At 42.5% G+C, this 14,497-nt stretch overlaps 1 protein-coding gene and 2 pseudogenes across 3 annotated transcripts; all 3 read right to left on the bottom strand.

Moving 5' to 3' along the window:
- Positions 1–700: 700 nt before the first annotated feature.
- LOC308153823 (protocadherin gamma-A3-like) lies at positions 701–4,023 on the bottom strand (annotated as a pseudogene). The gene is made up of 2 exons: positions 3,967–4,023; positions 701–1,656 (listed from the first exon to the last, which is right to left on the bottom strand). The product of its transcript is annotated as a protocadherin gamma-A3-like (transcript).
- A 76-nt stretch (positions 4,024–4,099) lies between these two features.
- LOC308153822 (protocadherin gamma-A4-like) lies at positions 4,100–5,331 on the bottom strand (annotated as a pseudogene). Its single transcript has one exon. The product of its transcript is annotated as a protocadherin gamma-A4-like (transcript).
- Positions 5,332–6,573: 1,242 nt separating this feature from the next.
- LOC308153821 (protocadherin beta-1-like) lies at positions 6,574–14,356 on the bottom strand (the record flags this gene model as incomplete). Its single annotated transcript, XM_080527009.1, has 5 exons — positions 6,574–6,621; positions 7,370–7,511; positions 7,737–8,153; positions 9,051–9,116; positions 13,671–14,356. The coding sequence occupies 5 exons, from the start codon at positions 14,354–14,356 to the stop codon at positions 6,574–6,576; spliced, it is 1,359 nt and encodes a 452-aa protein (XP_080383135.1).
- Positions 14,357–14,497: the final 141 nt, after the last annotated feature.

Raw genomic sequence — 14,497 nt, 5'->3', positions numbered from 1 at the left:
AATTTTAAAAAACAAAAAAACATTTACTGACATCTAGTTATCTACAACGCAATGATGAAATGCAAAGTTCAACTAAGCCATAATCAGCTGAAAATATAATTCAATTATTAATTATTTCATTCCGTGTCAATGGTGTTCAAAAACGAACAAAAGCATAAATCATTGTATATTAATAGGCCTAATGTCTAATATGAGTAACAATTACCTAATGCATCGAACCATCGAACCCACCTGTCAATGTGGATTAGGTTTAGAACTGTAACAGAGTACGGGAAAGCTGCTCACTGTCTGACAATGTGCTGTCCATAGGGCGTGGTGCTGAACACGCCATTTAGACCTACATCAGATAGACACATTGAAGCGATACGCCATTTCACAAACAACACCTCGCATGCATGCCAACAAATCTATATTAAATGGGTCGTTAGTCATGAGAAGTGTCTGACACAGAAAGAGAGTGTACCGGCAGAACAAGGTGCCCTTTGCTATATGAGAAAATTAGATTTGGGCAACTTGAGCAGCGTCGAAATAAATTCACCCAAATGATTCAAAATCAAATAAACTCACCTCTAGTGGAGAGTCTGGTTCATCCAGGATGTTCTTTTCACTCTGCATCCGCTGCATCGTCCCTGTACTGGGGTCCACTATCAGTACACTCTGACTACCGGGTCTGGAGAACTTACAGTCACTTTTCCTGGAGTCAGTCGTCCTGCACACCTCGTAATTGTACACGTGCTGTAGAGTTCCTGTCCCCAAAGTGTCTGCGTAACGCGGTGGATAATATGGAATAACCGGGAGATTGGAATGATAGAGGATGCGAGACTGTCTCCATCTGTATATTTTCACTGATATAATCACCACTAAACATGTGATGAATAGAAATGAAACTACAGCCAGAGCCAAAACTAAGTAAAAAGTCAGGTTGTCATTGTACTCCTTGTCGTGCGTAAAGTCAGTGAACTCCGAGAGCACTTCAGGGAAGCTGTCCGCCACCGCCACGTTAACATTGACTGTAGCTGAACGAGAGGGCTGCCCGTTGTCCTCCACTACAACAGTGAGCCTTTGTTTCACAGCATCTTTATCAGTGACTTGGCGTATAGTTCTTATTTCCCCATTCTGTAAGCCCACTTCAAACAGCGCCCTGTCTGTCGCTTTCTGCAGTTTATACGAGAGCCAGGCATTCTGTCCAGAGTCCACATCAACAGCCACCACTTTAGTGACAAGATAGCCCACATCTGCTGAACGAGGCACCATTTCAGCCACCAGAGAGCCGCCTGTCTGGACTGGGTACAGAACCTGAGGTGCGTTGTCGTTCTGGTCCTGGATGAGGACGTTAACACTCACATTGCTACTGAGTGGAGGAGAGCCTCCGTCTTGCGCTTTGACGACTAGTTTAAATTCTTTAATTTGTTCATAATCAAAGGAGCGCACCGCCTGTATCACCCCACTCTCAGGGTTAACGGAAACATAATTAGAAACTGGAGTCCCACCAACGTCCGTATCTTCTAGTATATACGAAATGCGAGCATTTTGATTGGCATCGGGATCTTTAGCTTTAACAGTGAGTATAGACACGCCTGGAGAGTTATTCTCTACGACGTAGGAGTTGTACACGCCCTGTGGAAACACTGGGGCATTGTCGTTGACGTCAGACACCTTCAGGTGAAAGGTTCTCCTACTGGAGAGAGGAGGCGAGCCTGCATCAGTGGCAACTACAGTTAAGTTGTATTCTGAGACGCTCTCACGGTCTAAGATGGCGTCGGTAACCAAGGTGTAGTAATTTCTTAAATTAGATTTGATCTTAAAAGGGATGTTTTGATCTATAGTACAGCTCACCTGTCCGTTGTCACCTGAATCAAGGTCTTTTACATTGATAATACCAATGGTTGTACCAGGAGGAGAATCCTCAGACACTGGACTAGTGAATGACATGACGCTTATGACAGGCGCGTTGTCGTTTTCATCATTTACCTCGACGATAACTTTACTGGAGTCCTTTAAAGCTCCTTGGTCTGTTGCCTCGATCCTTATTTCATATTTCTTGTCTTTCTCATAATTTAATTGTCCTAAAAGCGATATCAAACCAGTGGTCTTGTCAATTTCAAACATACTTGCCATATGACCTTGCATACTGGAAAGAGAATAATATATCAAACCATTTGATCCACTGTCTGCATCAGTCGCATTGACGGTTGTAATATATGTGCCTTTCGGTGCGTTTTCCATCACAGTAGCCCTGTATACTGACTGGTTAAACACGGGCGCATTGTCATTCACATCTAGGACAGTGATATCTATATTTACTGTACCAGATCTCTGCGGATTTCCACCGTCTACAGCGATTAGTGTTAACGACAGACGAGGATGCTCCTCTCTATCTAACGGTTTCTGGAGCACCATTTCAGCATATTTACTGCCATCGGCATTCGAATGCTTTTTTAGAATAAAATGTTCATTTGGAGATAAGATATAATCCTGCAGACCATTGACTCCGACATCAGGATCATCAGCAGTTGCTAAATCGAAGCGCGCGCCCGGAGAGGCGGATTCGCCTATTGTCAGCTGCATATCGTGTTGTTGAAATGTGGGAGCATTATCATTCACGTCCAATATTTCTATAGTTATGTGGTGCAGCTCCATCGGATTCTCTAAAATCATTTCGAAGCTGAAGCTACACGGTGTGACGTCGGCACAGAGCTGCTCTCGGTCTATTCTCTCACTCACGACTAGAATCCCTTTGTCTGTCTTCAGCTCGGTGTACTGAATGCTTTCTCCGGTCACGATACGGGCCCGGCCCACTCGGAGCCTTTTCAAATCTAATCCCAGGTCCTGCGCAACGTTGCCGATAAGCGAACCTTTCTTCATCTCCTCTGGGATAGAATACCGGATTTGGCCACAAACAGAACTAACGAAATAAAGTTGAAAAAACAGTACTTGCCATCGAATCCTCGGACCAAAACGCCTACTGCGTTTAGGCTCCAGGTATCCTTCAAATTCCATCGTTAACAAATAATCCAACACAAATGTATTCCACAATATATTCCTTGCACTGGACAATCGGAAAAGATAAGCAAAAATTCGTTAGTTTTTCGTTTTAATCCAATATTTCCCTAAATGAAGAGAAGCGATTGTGTGTCTCTCACGCCGCGCCTCGTATGAAGTGCAGCTACTTCCCCCCTCTCCTCTGGTAGAACGCAGTGATTAGGGAGGATCTCTTCTGGCTGACAACACCGCACAGAAATTATTCTACTGATCAACAGCGTCCCTTACAGTCCAAAACAAGAACATCAAATAGTCGGAACACAACTAAAAGTGCAGACATAATAGCACACGATACACCCCTAAATGAATAAAAATAAAAATAAAATAAATTACTGACATCTAGTTATCTACAACGCAATGATGAAATGCAAAGTTCAACTATGCCATAATCAGCTGGAAATATAATTCAATTATTAATTATTTCATTCAGTGTCAATGGTGTTCAAAAACTAACAAAAGGATAACTCATTGTATATCAATAGGCCTAATATCTAATATGAAAAACAATTACCTAATGCATCGAACCCTTCGTATGCAACTATGTCAGAAGGATATGTGTACATTGTAGACATATGAAGATGCAGCACGATGTCAATGTGGATTAGGTTTAGAACTGTAACAGAGTACGGGAAAGCTGCTCACTGTCTGACAATGTGCTGTCCATAGGGCGTGGTGCTGAACACGCCATTAAGACCTACATCAGATAGACAAATTGAAGCGATACGCCATTTCCCAAACAACACCTCGCATGCATGCCAACAAATCTATATTAAATGGGTCGTTAGTCATGAGAAGTGTCTGACACAGAAAGAGAGTGTACAGGCAGAACATGGTGCCCTTTGCTATATGAGAAAATTAGATTTGGGCAACTTGAGCAGCGTCGAAATAAATTTACCCAAATTATTCAAAATCAAATAAACTCACCTCTAGTGGAGAGTCTGGTTCATCCAGGATGTTCTTTTCACTCTGCATCCGCTGCATCGTCCCTGTACTGGGGTCCACTATCAGTACACTCTGACTACCGGGCCTGGAGAACTTACAGTCACTTTTTCTGGAGTCAGTCGTCCTGCACACCTCGTAATTGTACACGTGCTGTAGAGTTCCTGTCCCCAAAGTGTCTGCGTAACGAGGTGGATAATACGGAATAACGGGGAGATTGGAATGATAGAGGATGCGAGACTGTCTCCATCTGTATATTTTCACTGATATAATCACCACTAAACATGTGATGAATAGAAATGAAACTACAGCCAGAGCCAAAACTAAGTAAAAAGTCAGGTTGTCATTGTACTCCTTGTCGTGCGTAAAGTCAGTGAACTCCGAGAGCACTTCAGGGAAGCTGTCCGCCACCGCCACGTTAACATTGACTGTAGCTGAACGAGAGGGCTGCCCGTTGTCCTCCACTACAACAGTGAGCCTTTGTTTCACAGCATCTTTATCAGTGACTTGGCGTATAGTTCTTATTTCCCCATTCTGTAAGCCCACTTCAAACAGCGCCCTGTCTGTCGCTTTCTGCAGTTTATACGAGAGCCAGGCATTCTGTCCAGAGTCCAAATCAACAGCCACCACTTTAGTAACAAGATAGCCCACATCTGCTGAACGAGGCACCATTTCAGCCACCAGAGAGCCGCCAGTCTGGACTGGGTACAGAACCTGAGGTGCGTTGTCGTTCTGGTCTTGGATGATGACGTTAACACTCACATTGCCACTGAGTGGAGGAGAGCCTCCGTCTTGCGCTTTGACGACTAATTTAAATTGTTTAATTTGTTCATAATCAAAGGAGCGCACCGCCTGTATCACCCCACTCTCAGGGTTAACGGAAACATAATTAGAGACTGGAGTCCCACCAATGTCAGTATCTTCTAGTATATACGAAATACGAGCATTTTGATTGGCGTCGGGATCTTTAGCTTTAACAGTGAGTATAGACACGCCTGGAGAGTTATTCTCTACGATGTGGGAGTTGTACACGCCCTGTGGAAACACTGGGGCATTGTCGTTGACGTCAGACACCTTCAGGTGAAAGGTTCTCGTACTGGAGAGAGGAGGCGAGCCTGCATCAGTGGCAACTACAGTTATGTTGTATTCTGAGACGCTCTCACGGTCTAAGATGGCGTCGGTAACCAAGGTGTAGTAATTTCTTAAATTAGATTTGATCTTAAAAGGGATGTTTTGGTCAATAGTACAGCTCACCTGTCCATTGTCACCTGAATCAAGGTCTTTAACATTGATAATACCAATGGTTGTACCAGGAGGAGAATCCTCAGACACCGGACTAGTGAATGACATGACGCTTATAACAGGTGCATTGTCGTTTTCATCATTTACCTCAACAATAACTTTACTGGAGTCCGTTAAAGCTCCCTGGTCTGTTGCTTCGATCGTTATTTCGTATTTCTTTACCTTCTCATAATTTAATTGTCCTAAAAGCGATATCAAACCTGTGGTCCTGTCAATTTCAAACATATTTGCTATAAGACCTTGCATGTTGGAAAGAGAATAATATATCAAGCCATTTGATCCACTGTCTGCATCTGTCGCATTGACGGTTGTAATATAAGTGCCTTTCGGTGCGTTTTCCATCACAGTAGCCCTGTATACTGACTGGTTAAACACTGGCGCATTGTCATTGGCATCGAGGACAGTGATATCTATATTTACTGTACCAGACCTCTGCGGATTTCCACCGTCGACAGCGATTAGTTTCAACGACAGGCGAGAGAGCTCCTCTCTATCTAACGGTTTCTGGAGCACCATTTCAGCATATTTTCTGCCATCGACATTTGAATGTTGTTTTAGAATAAAATTCTCATTAGGAGATAAGATATAATCCTGCAGACCATTGACTCCGACATCCGGATCATCAGCAGTTGCTAAAACGAAGCGCGCGCCCGGAGCGGCGGATTCACCGATTGTCAGCTGCATATCGTGTTGTTGAAATGTGGGAGCATTATCATTCACGTCCAATATTTCTATAGTTATGTGATGCAGCTCCATCGGATTCTCTAAAATCATTTCAAAGCTGAAGCTACACGGTGTGACGTCACCACAGAGCTGCTCTCGGTCTATTCTCTCACTCACGACTAGAATCCCTTTGTCTGTCTTCAGCTCGGTGTACTGAATGCTTTCTCCGGTCACAATACGGGCCCGGCCCGCTCGGAGCCTTTTCAAATCTAATCCCAGGTCCTGCGCAACGTTACCAATAAGCGACCCTTTCTTCATCTCCTCTGGGATAGAATACCGGATTTGGCCACAAACAAAACTAACGAAATAAAGTTGGAAAAACAGTACTTGCCATCGAATCTTCGGACAAAAACGCCTACTGCGTTTAGGCTCCAGGTATCCTTCAAATGCCATCGTTAACAAATAATCCAACACAAATGTATTCCACAATATATTCCTTGCACTGGACAATCGGAAAAGATAAGCAAAAAGGACCGTATTCGTTAGTGTTTCGTTTTAATCCAATATTTCCCTAAATGAAGAGAAGCGATTGTGTGTCTCTCACGCCCCGCATCGTATGAAGTGCAGCTACTTCCCCCCTCTCCTCTGGTAGAACGCAGGGAGGATCTCGTCTGACTGACAACACCGCACAGAAATTATTGTACTGATCAACAGCGTCCCTTACAGTCCAAAACTCGAACATCAAATAGTAGGAACACAACTAAAAGTGCAGACATAATAGCACACTATACACCTCTAAATGAATAAATAAAAAAATAAAAACATTAACTGACATCTAGTTATCTACAACGCAATGATGAAATGCAAAGTTCAACTAAGCCATAATCAGCTGGAAATATAATTCAATTATTAATTATTTCATTCCGTGTCAATGGTGTTCAAAAACTAACAAAAGCATAAATCATTGTATATTAATAGGCCTAATGTCTAATATGAGTAACAATTACCTAATGCATCGAACCCTTATATGCAACTATGTCAGAAGGATATGTGTACATACATTGTAGACATATGAAGAGGCAGCACGATGTCAATGTGGATTAGGTTTAGAACTGTAACAGAGTACGGGAAAGCTGCTCACTGTCTGACAATGTGCTGTCCATAGGGCGTGGTGCTGAACAGGCCATTTAGACCTACATCAGATAGACACATTGAAGCGATACGCCAATTCCCAAACAACACCTCGCATGCATGCCAACAAATCTATAATAAATGGGTCGTTAGTCATGAGAAGTGTCTGACACAGAAAGAGAGTGTACCGGCAGAACAAGGTGCCCTTTGCTATATGAGAAAATTAGATTTGGGCAACTTGAGCAGCGTCGAAATAAATTCACCCAAATAATTCAAAATCAAATAAACTCACCTCTAGTGGAGAGTCTGGTTCATCCAGGATGTTCTTTTCACTCTGCATCCGCTGCATCGTCCCTGTACTGGGGTCCACTATCAGTACACTCTGACTACCGGGTCTGGAGAACTTACAGTCACTCTTTCTGGAGTCAGTCGTCCTGCACACCTCGTAATTGTACACGTGCTGTAGAGTTCCTGTCCCCAAAGTGTCTGCGTAACGCGGTGGATAATACGGAATAACCGGGAGATTGGAATGATAGAGGATGCGAGACTGTCTCCATCTGTATATTTTCACTGATATAATAACCACTAAACACGTGATGAATAGAAATGAAACTACAGCCAAAGCCAAGACTAAGTAAAAAGTCAGGTTGTCATTGTACTCCTTGTCGTGCGTAAAGTCAGTGAACTCCGAGAGCACTTCAGGGAAGCTGTCCGCCACCGCCACGTTAACATTGACTGTAGCTGAACGAGAGGGCTGCCCGTTGTCCTCCACTACAACAGTGAGCCTTTGTTTCACAGCATCTTTATCAGTGACTTGGCGTATAGTTCTTATTTCCCCATTCTGTAAGCCCACTTCAAACAGCGCCCTGTCTGTCGCTTTCTGCAGTTTATACGAGAGCCAGGCATTCTGTCCAGAGTCCACATCAACAGCCACCACTTTAGTGACAAGATAGCCCACATCTGCAGAACGAGGCACCATTTCAGCCACCAGAGAGCCGCCAGTCTGGACTGGGTACAGAACCTGAGGTGCGTTGTCGTTCTGGTCTTGGATGATGACGTTAACACTCACATTGCTACTGAGTGGAGGAGAGCCTCCGTCTTGCGCTTTGACAATTAGACTAAATTGTTTGATTTGTTCAAAATCGAAAGAGCGCACCGCGTGTACAACTCCAGTTTCGGAGTTAACAGATACATAACTAGAAACGGGAGTTCCACTGACCTGTGTGTCCTGAAGGAGATACGAGATTCTGGCGTTTTGATTCCAGTCAGAGTCCCGCGCTATAACAGCGAATAATGACATTCCAGGGGAGTTATTCTCTGTGACGTAAGCGGAGTAAGTACCTTTATCGAACAATGGCGCGTTGTCGTTGACATCAGAGATTATAAGGCGTAATGTCGTGGTACTAGAGATAGAAGGCGAACCCGAATCGGTTGCTGTAATAGTAATGTTGTAATCCGGTGCCGTTTCTCGGTCAAAAGCTTCATCTGAAATCAACGTATAATAGCTAGTTAATGATGATTTTATTTTAAATGGGAGTTTGGAGTCTATTGAGCAGGTAATTTGACCGTTTCGCTCCGAATCAGCGTCTTTGACATTGATAACAGCTATCGTGGTGCCCGAGGGAGCATCTTCAGACACAGGGCTGGAGAAGGACATGACATTTATAACTGGTGCGTTGTCATTAACGTCTATAAATTCAATTACAACTTTACTGGAGTCTGTTAAACCACCCTGGTCCTTTGCCTCAACCCTAATTTCGTATTTCTTATCTTTCTCATAATCTATCTGCCCTGAAACAGATATCACGCCTGATATTTCGTCAATGTTGAATATGTCAGATAATTGTTCTTTCAGGTTGGAAAAGGAATAAACAACATATCCGTTCGAACCACTGTCTGCATCTGTCGCGTTAACGGTTGTGATATATGTGCCTTTAGCTGCGTTTTCCATTACAGTAGCTCTGTAAACTGACTGATTAAACACGGGCGCATTGTCATTATTATCTAGGACAGTGATATATATATTTACTGTGCCAGATCTCTCCGGATTGCCACCGTCAACGGCGATAAGCTTTAAAGACAGATACGGATGCTCCTCTCTATCTAACGACTTCTGGAGCACCATTTCAGCATATTTACTACCGTCCGGATTCGCGTGCTGTTTGAGAGCGAAATTATCATTGTGGGATAATATGTAATTCTGTATACCGTTAACTCCCACATCAGGATCCTCTGCACTCGCCAAACGAAAACGCGAACCTACCGTAGCCGATTCACTTATTTCGAATTTGATCCTATCGTTGCGAAAAACTGGTGCATTGTCATTTATATCCAGAATTTCCACTGTAATCCGATGCAGCTCAATTGGGTTTTCTAGAATGATTTCGAAGCTAAAGCTACACGGTGTGACGTCGCCACAGAGCTGCTCTCGGTCTATTCTCTCACTCACGACTAGAATCCCTTTGTCTGTCTTCAGCTCGGTGTACTGAATGCTTTCTCCGGTCACGATACGGGCCCGGCCCGCTCGGAGCCTTTTCAAATCTAATCCCAGGTCCTGCGCAACGTTGCCGATAAGCGAACCTTTCTTCATCTCCTCTGGGATAGAATACCGGATTTGGCCACAAACAGAACTAACGAAATAAAGTTGAAAAAACAGTACTTGCCATCGAATCTTCGGACCAAAACGCCTACTGCGTTTAGGCTCCAGGTATCCTTCAAATGCCATCGTTAACAAATAATCCAACACAAATGTATTCCACAATATATTCCTTGCACTGGACAATCGGAAAAGATAAGCAAAAAGAACCGTATTCGTTAGTGTTTCGTTTTAATCCAATATTTCCCTAAATGAAGAGAAGCGATTGTGTGTCTCTCACGCCCCGCATCGTATGAGGTACAGCTACTTCCCCCCTCTCCTCTGGTAGAACGCAGTGCTTAGGGAGGATCTCGTCTGACTGACAACACCGCACAGAAATTATCCTACTGATCAACAGCGTCCCTTACAGTCCAAAACTCGAACATCAAATAGTAGGAACACAACTAAACGTGCAGGCATAATAGCACACTATACACCTCTAAATGAATTTTAAAAAACAAAAAAACATTTACTGACATCTAGTTATCTACAACGCAATGATGAAATGCAAAGTTCAACTAAGCCATAATCAGCTGGAAATATAATTCAATTATTAATTATTTCATTCCGTGTCAATGGTGTTCAAAAACTAACAAAAGCATAAATCATTGTATATTAATAGGCCTAATGTCTAATATGAGTAACAATTACCTAATGCATCGAACCCTTCGTATGCAACTATGACAGAAGGATATGTGTACATTGTAGACTTATGAAGATGCAGCACGATGTCAATGCGGATTAGGTTTAGAACTGTAACAGAGTACGGGAAAGCTGCTCACTGTCTGACAATGTGCTGTCCATAGGGCGTGGTGCTGAACACGCCATTTAGACCTACATCAGATAGACAAATTGAAGCGATACGCCAATTCCCACCAACACCTCGCATGCATGCCAACAAATCTATATTAAATGGGTCGTTAGTCATGAGAAGTGTCTGACACAGAAAGAGAGTGTACAGGCAGAACAAAGTTTACAAATTTAAAGGAGATAATGGAGATGATTACTTCAGAAATTTGCAAATTAAAAAGATGGTTTGACATAAACAAATTATCATTAAACCTAAGCAAAACTAACTACATGTTATTTGGTAATTATGAAATGAATACTCAAGTACAGATACAGGTAGATGGTGTGGACATTGAAAGAGTTCATGAAATTAAGTTTCTTGGTGTGATAATTGATGATAGAATAAGCTGGTCATCTCATATAAAAAATGTCCGAAATAAACTGTCAAGAAGCATTTCAGTACTGAGTAAGGCAAGACACGTTCTGAACCATAAATCACTCCACACTCTCTACTGCTCACTGCTTTTACCATATTGTGCGGAGGTTTGGGGCAACACTTATAAATGTAGACTACAATCACTATTAATATAGCAAAAAAAAGAGCCATAAGGTTAATTCATAATTCCGGTTATAGAGATCACACAAATTCATTATTCTTAAAATCAAAAACATTAAAATTCACGGATCTGGTCCACCTTCTAACAGCACAAATAATGTATAAAGCAAATACCAACCTACTCCCTAGGAATATTCCCCCAAAAAAATTTGATAGAGATGGGAGTTATAATTTGAGGGGGGAGTTACATTTAAAACATATTTCTGTACGTACAACGTTAAAAAGTTTTTGTATTTCTATATGTGGAGTGAAGCTGTGGAACGGATTGAGTGTGGAGCTAAAGCGGTGTCCAAGCATGACCCAGTTCAAAAAGCGGTATAAAAACATGGTTTTCACCAGGTACGAGGAGGAAGAAGGGCTTTGATAGTCACCAGTTGTTTTCACAGATTATTTGTTTATTTACAATATCTGTTTTCTATTGTTGGTCAATATGTAAATATGTAAATAAATTTGATTTAATTTAAAAAATATTATATTAATATTGAAGTTAACTGCAGATTATTAATTATTAATCTCTGATTATTGGAGAAGGGGTAGGATTAAATAAGGTTATGCTTCTTCCTACTCCTTTTCGGACATGTTAAGTAAATAGTGTTCTTTTGTTTTGTTTTGTTTTTTCTTGTTTTTGTTTTGTTTTTTCTTGTTTTTGTTTTGTTTTTTCTTGTTATAACTATTTCTTTTTTCACATGTTCGAAATAAAGCTTTCATTCATTCAAAGTGCCCTTTGCTATATGAGAACATTTGATTTGGGCAACATGAGCAGCGTCGAAATCAATTCACCCAAATTATTCAAAATCAAATAAACTCACCTCTAGTGGAGAGTCTGGCTCATCCAGGATGTTCTTTTCAGTCTGCATCCGCTGCATCGTCCCTGTACTGGGGTCCACTATCAGTACACTCTGACTACCGGGTCTGGCGAACTTACAGTCACTCTTTCTTGAGTCAGTCGTCCTGCACACCTCGTAATTGTACACGTGCTGTAGAGTTCCTGTCCCCAAAGTGTCTGCGTAACGCGGTGGATAATATGGAATAACCGGGAGATTGGAATGATAGAGGATGCGAGACTGTCTCCATCTGTATATTTTCACTGATATAATCACCACTAAACATGTGATGAATAGAAATGAAACTATAGCCAGAGCCAAAACTAAGTAAAAAGTCAGGTTGTCATTGTACTCCTTGTCGTGCGTAAAGTCAGTGAACTCCGAGAGCACTTCAGGGAAGCTGTCCGCCACCGCCACGTTAACATTGACTGTAGCTGAACGACAGGGCTGCCCGTTGTCCTCCACTACAACAGTGAGCCTTTGTTTCACAGCATCTTTATCAGTGACTTGGCGTATAGTTCTTATTTCCCCATTCTGTAAGCCCACTTCAAACAGCGCCCTGTCTGTCGCTTTCTGCAGTTTATACGAGAGCCAGGCATTCTGTCCAGAGTCCACATCAACAGCCACCACTTTAGTGACAAGATAGCCCACATCTGCAGAACGAGGCACCATTTCAGCCACCAGAGAGCCGCCAGTCTGGACTGGGTACAGAACCTGAGGCGCGTTATCATTCTGGTCCTGGATGATGACGTTAACACTCACATTGCTACTGAGTGGAGGAGAGCCTCCATCTTGCGCTTTGACGACTAGTTTAAATTGTTTAATTTGTTCATAATCAAAGGAGCGCACCGCATGTATCACCCCACTCTCAGCGTTAACGGAAACATAATTAGATACTGGAGTCGCACCAACGTTAGTATCTTCTAGTATATACGAAATGCGAGCATTTTGATTGGCGTCGGGATCTTTAGCTTTAACAGTGAGTATCGACACGCCTGGAGAATTATTCTCTACGATGTAGGAGTTGTACACGCCATGTGGAAACACTGGGGCATTGTCGTTGACGTCAGACACCTTCAGGTGAAAGGTTCTCCTACTGGAGAGAGGAGGCGAGCCTGCATCAGTGGCAACTACAGTTATGTTGTATTCTGAGACGCTCTCGCGGTCTAAAATGGCGTCGGTAACCAAGGTGTAGTAATTTCTTAAATTAGACTTGATCTTAAAAGGGATGTTTTGATCTATAGTACAGCTCACCTGTCCGTTGTCACCTGAATCAAGATCTTTAACATTGATAATACCAATGGTTGTACCAGGAGGAGAATCCTCAGACACTGGACTAGTGAATGACATGACGCTTATAACAGGTGCATTGTCGTTCACATCATTTACCTCGACAATAACTTTACTGGAGTCCGTTAAACCTCCCTGGTCTTTCGCTTCAATCCTCAATTCATATTTCTTGTCTTTTTCGAAATCTAGTACACCTGACACTGTTATTATCCCGGTATTTTCATTGATTGCTAACATATCAGCTAAACCACCAAGGTCGGAAAAATAGTAGGTAATAAAACTATTCGACCCAATGTCTGCATCAGTCGCATTCACGGTTGTGATATAGGTGCCTTTCGGTGCGTTTTCCATCACAGTAGCCCTGTACACTGACTGGTTAAACACGGGCGCATTGTCATTCACATCTAGGACAGTGATGTCGATATTTACTGTACCAGACCTCTGCGGATTTCCACCGTCTACAGCGATTAGCTTTAACGACAGATGAGGATGCTCCTCTCTATCTAATGGTTTCTGGAGGACCATTTCAGCATATTTTTTCCCATCTGCATTTGAATGTTGTTTCAGAATGAAATTATCGTTTTGATTTAAAACATAATCTTGTAAACCGTTAAGTCCTACATCAGGATCGTCTGCACTAGCTAATGAAAATCTCGCACCGAGAATAGCTGATTCACTGATCTCTAAACGAATGTTGTTTTTCTTAAACACGGGTGGATTATCATTAACGTCGACTATTTCAATCGTTATGTGGTGCAGCTCCATCGGATTCTCTAGAATGATTTCGAAACTAAAGCTACACGGTGTGACGTCGCCACAGAGCTGCTCTCGGTCTATTCTCTCTCTCACGACTAGAATCCCTTTGTCTGTCTTCAGCTCGGTGTACTGAATGCTTTCTCCGGTCACGATACGGGCCCGGCCCGCTCGGAGCCTTTTCAAATCTAATCCCAGGTCCTGCGCAACGTTGCCGATAAGCGAACCTTTCTTCATCTCCTCTGGGATAGAATACCGGATTTGGCCACAAACAAAACTAACGAAATAAAGTTGAAAAAACAGTACTTGCCATCGTATCCTCGGACCAAAACGCCTACTGCGTTTAGGCTCCAGGTATCCTTCAAATGCCATCTTTAACAAATAATCCAACACAAATGTATTCCACAATATATTCCTTGCACTGGACAATCGGAAAAGATAAGCAAAAAGGACCGTATTCGTTAGTGTTTCGTTTTAATCCAATATTTCCCTAAATGAAGAGAAGCGATTGTG

This window comes from Nansenia antarctica (genome assembly GCF_963989245.1).
Source record: "Nansenia antarctica genome assembly, chromosome: 3".
Lineage (NCBI taxonomy): Eukaryota > Metazoa > Chordata > Actinopteri > Argentiniformes > Microstomatidae > Nansenia > Nansenia antarctica.
This window is presented reverse-complemented; position numbering and strand designations above follow the sequence as displayed.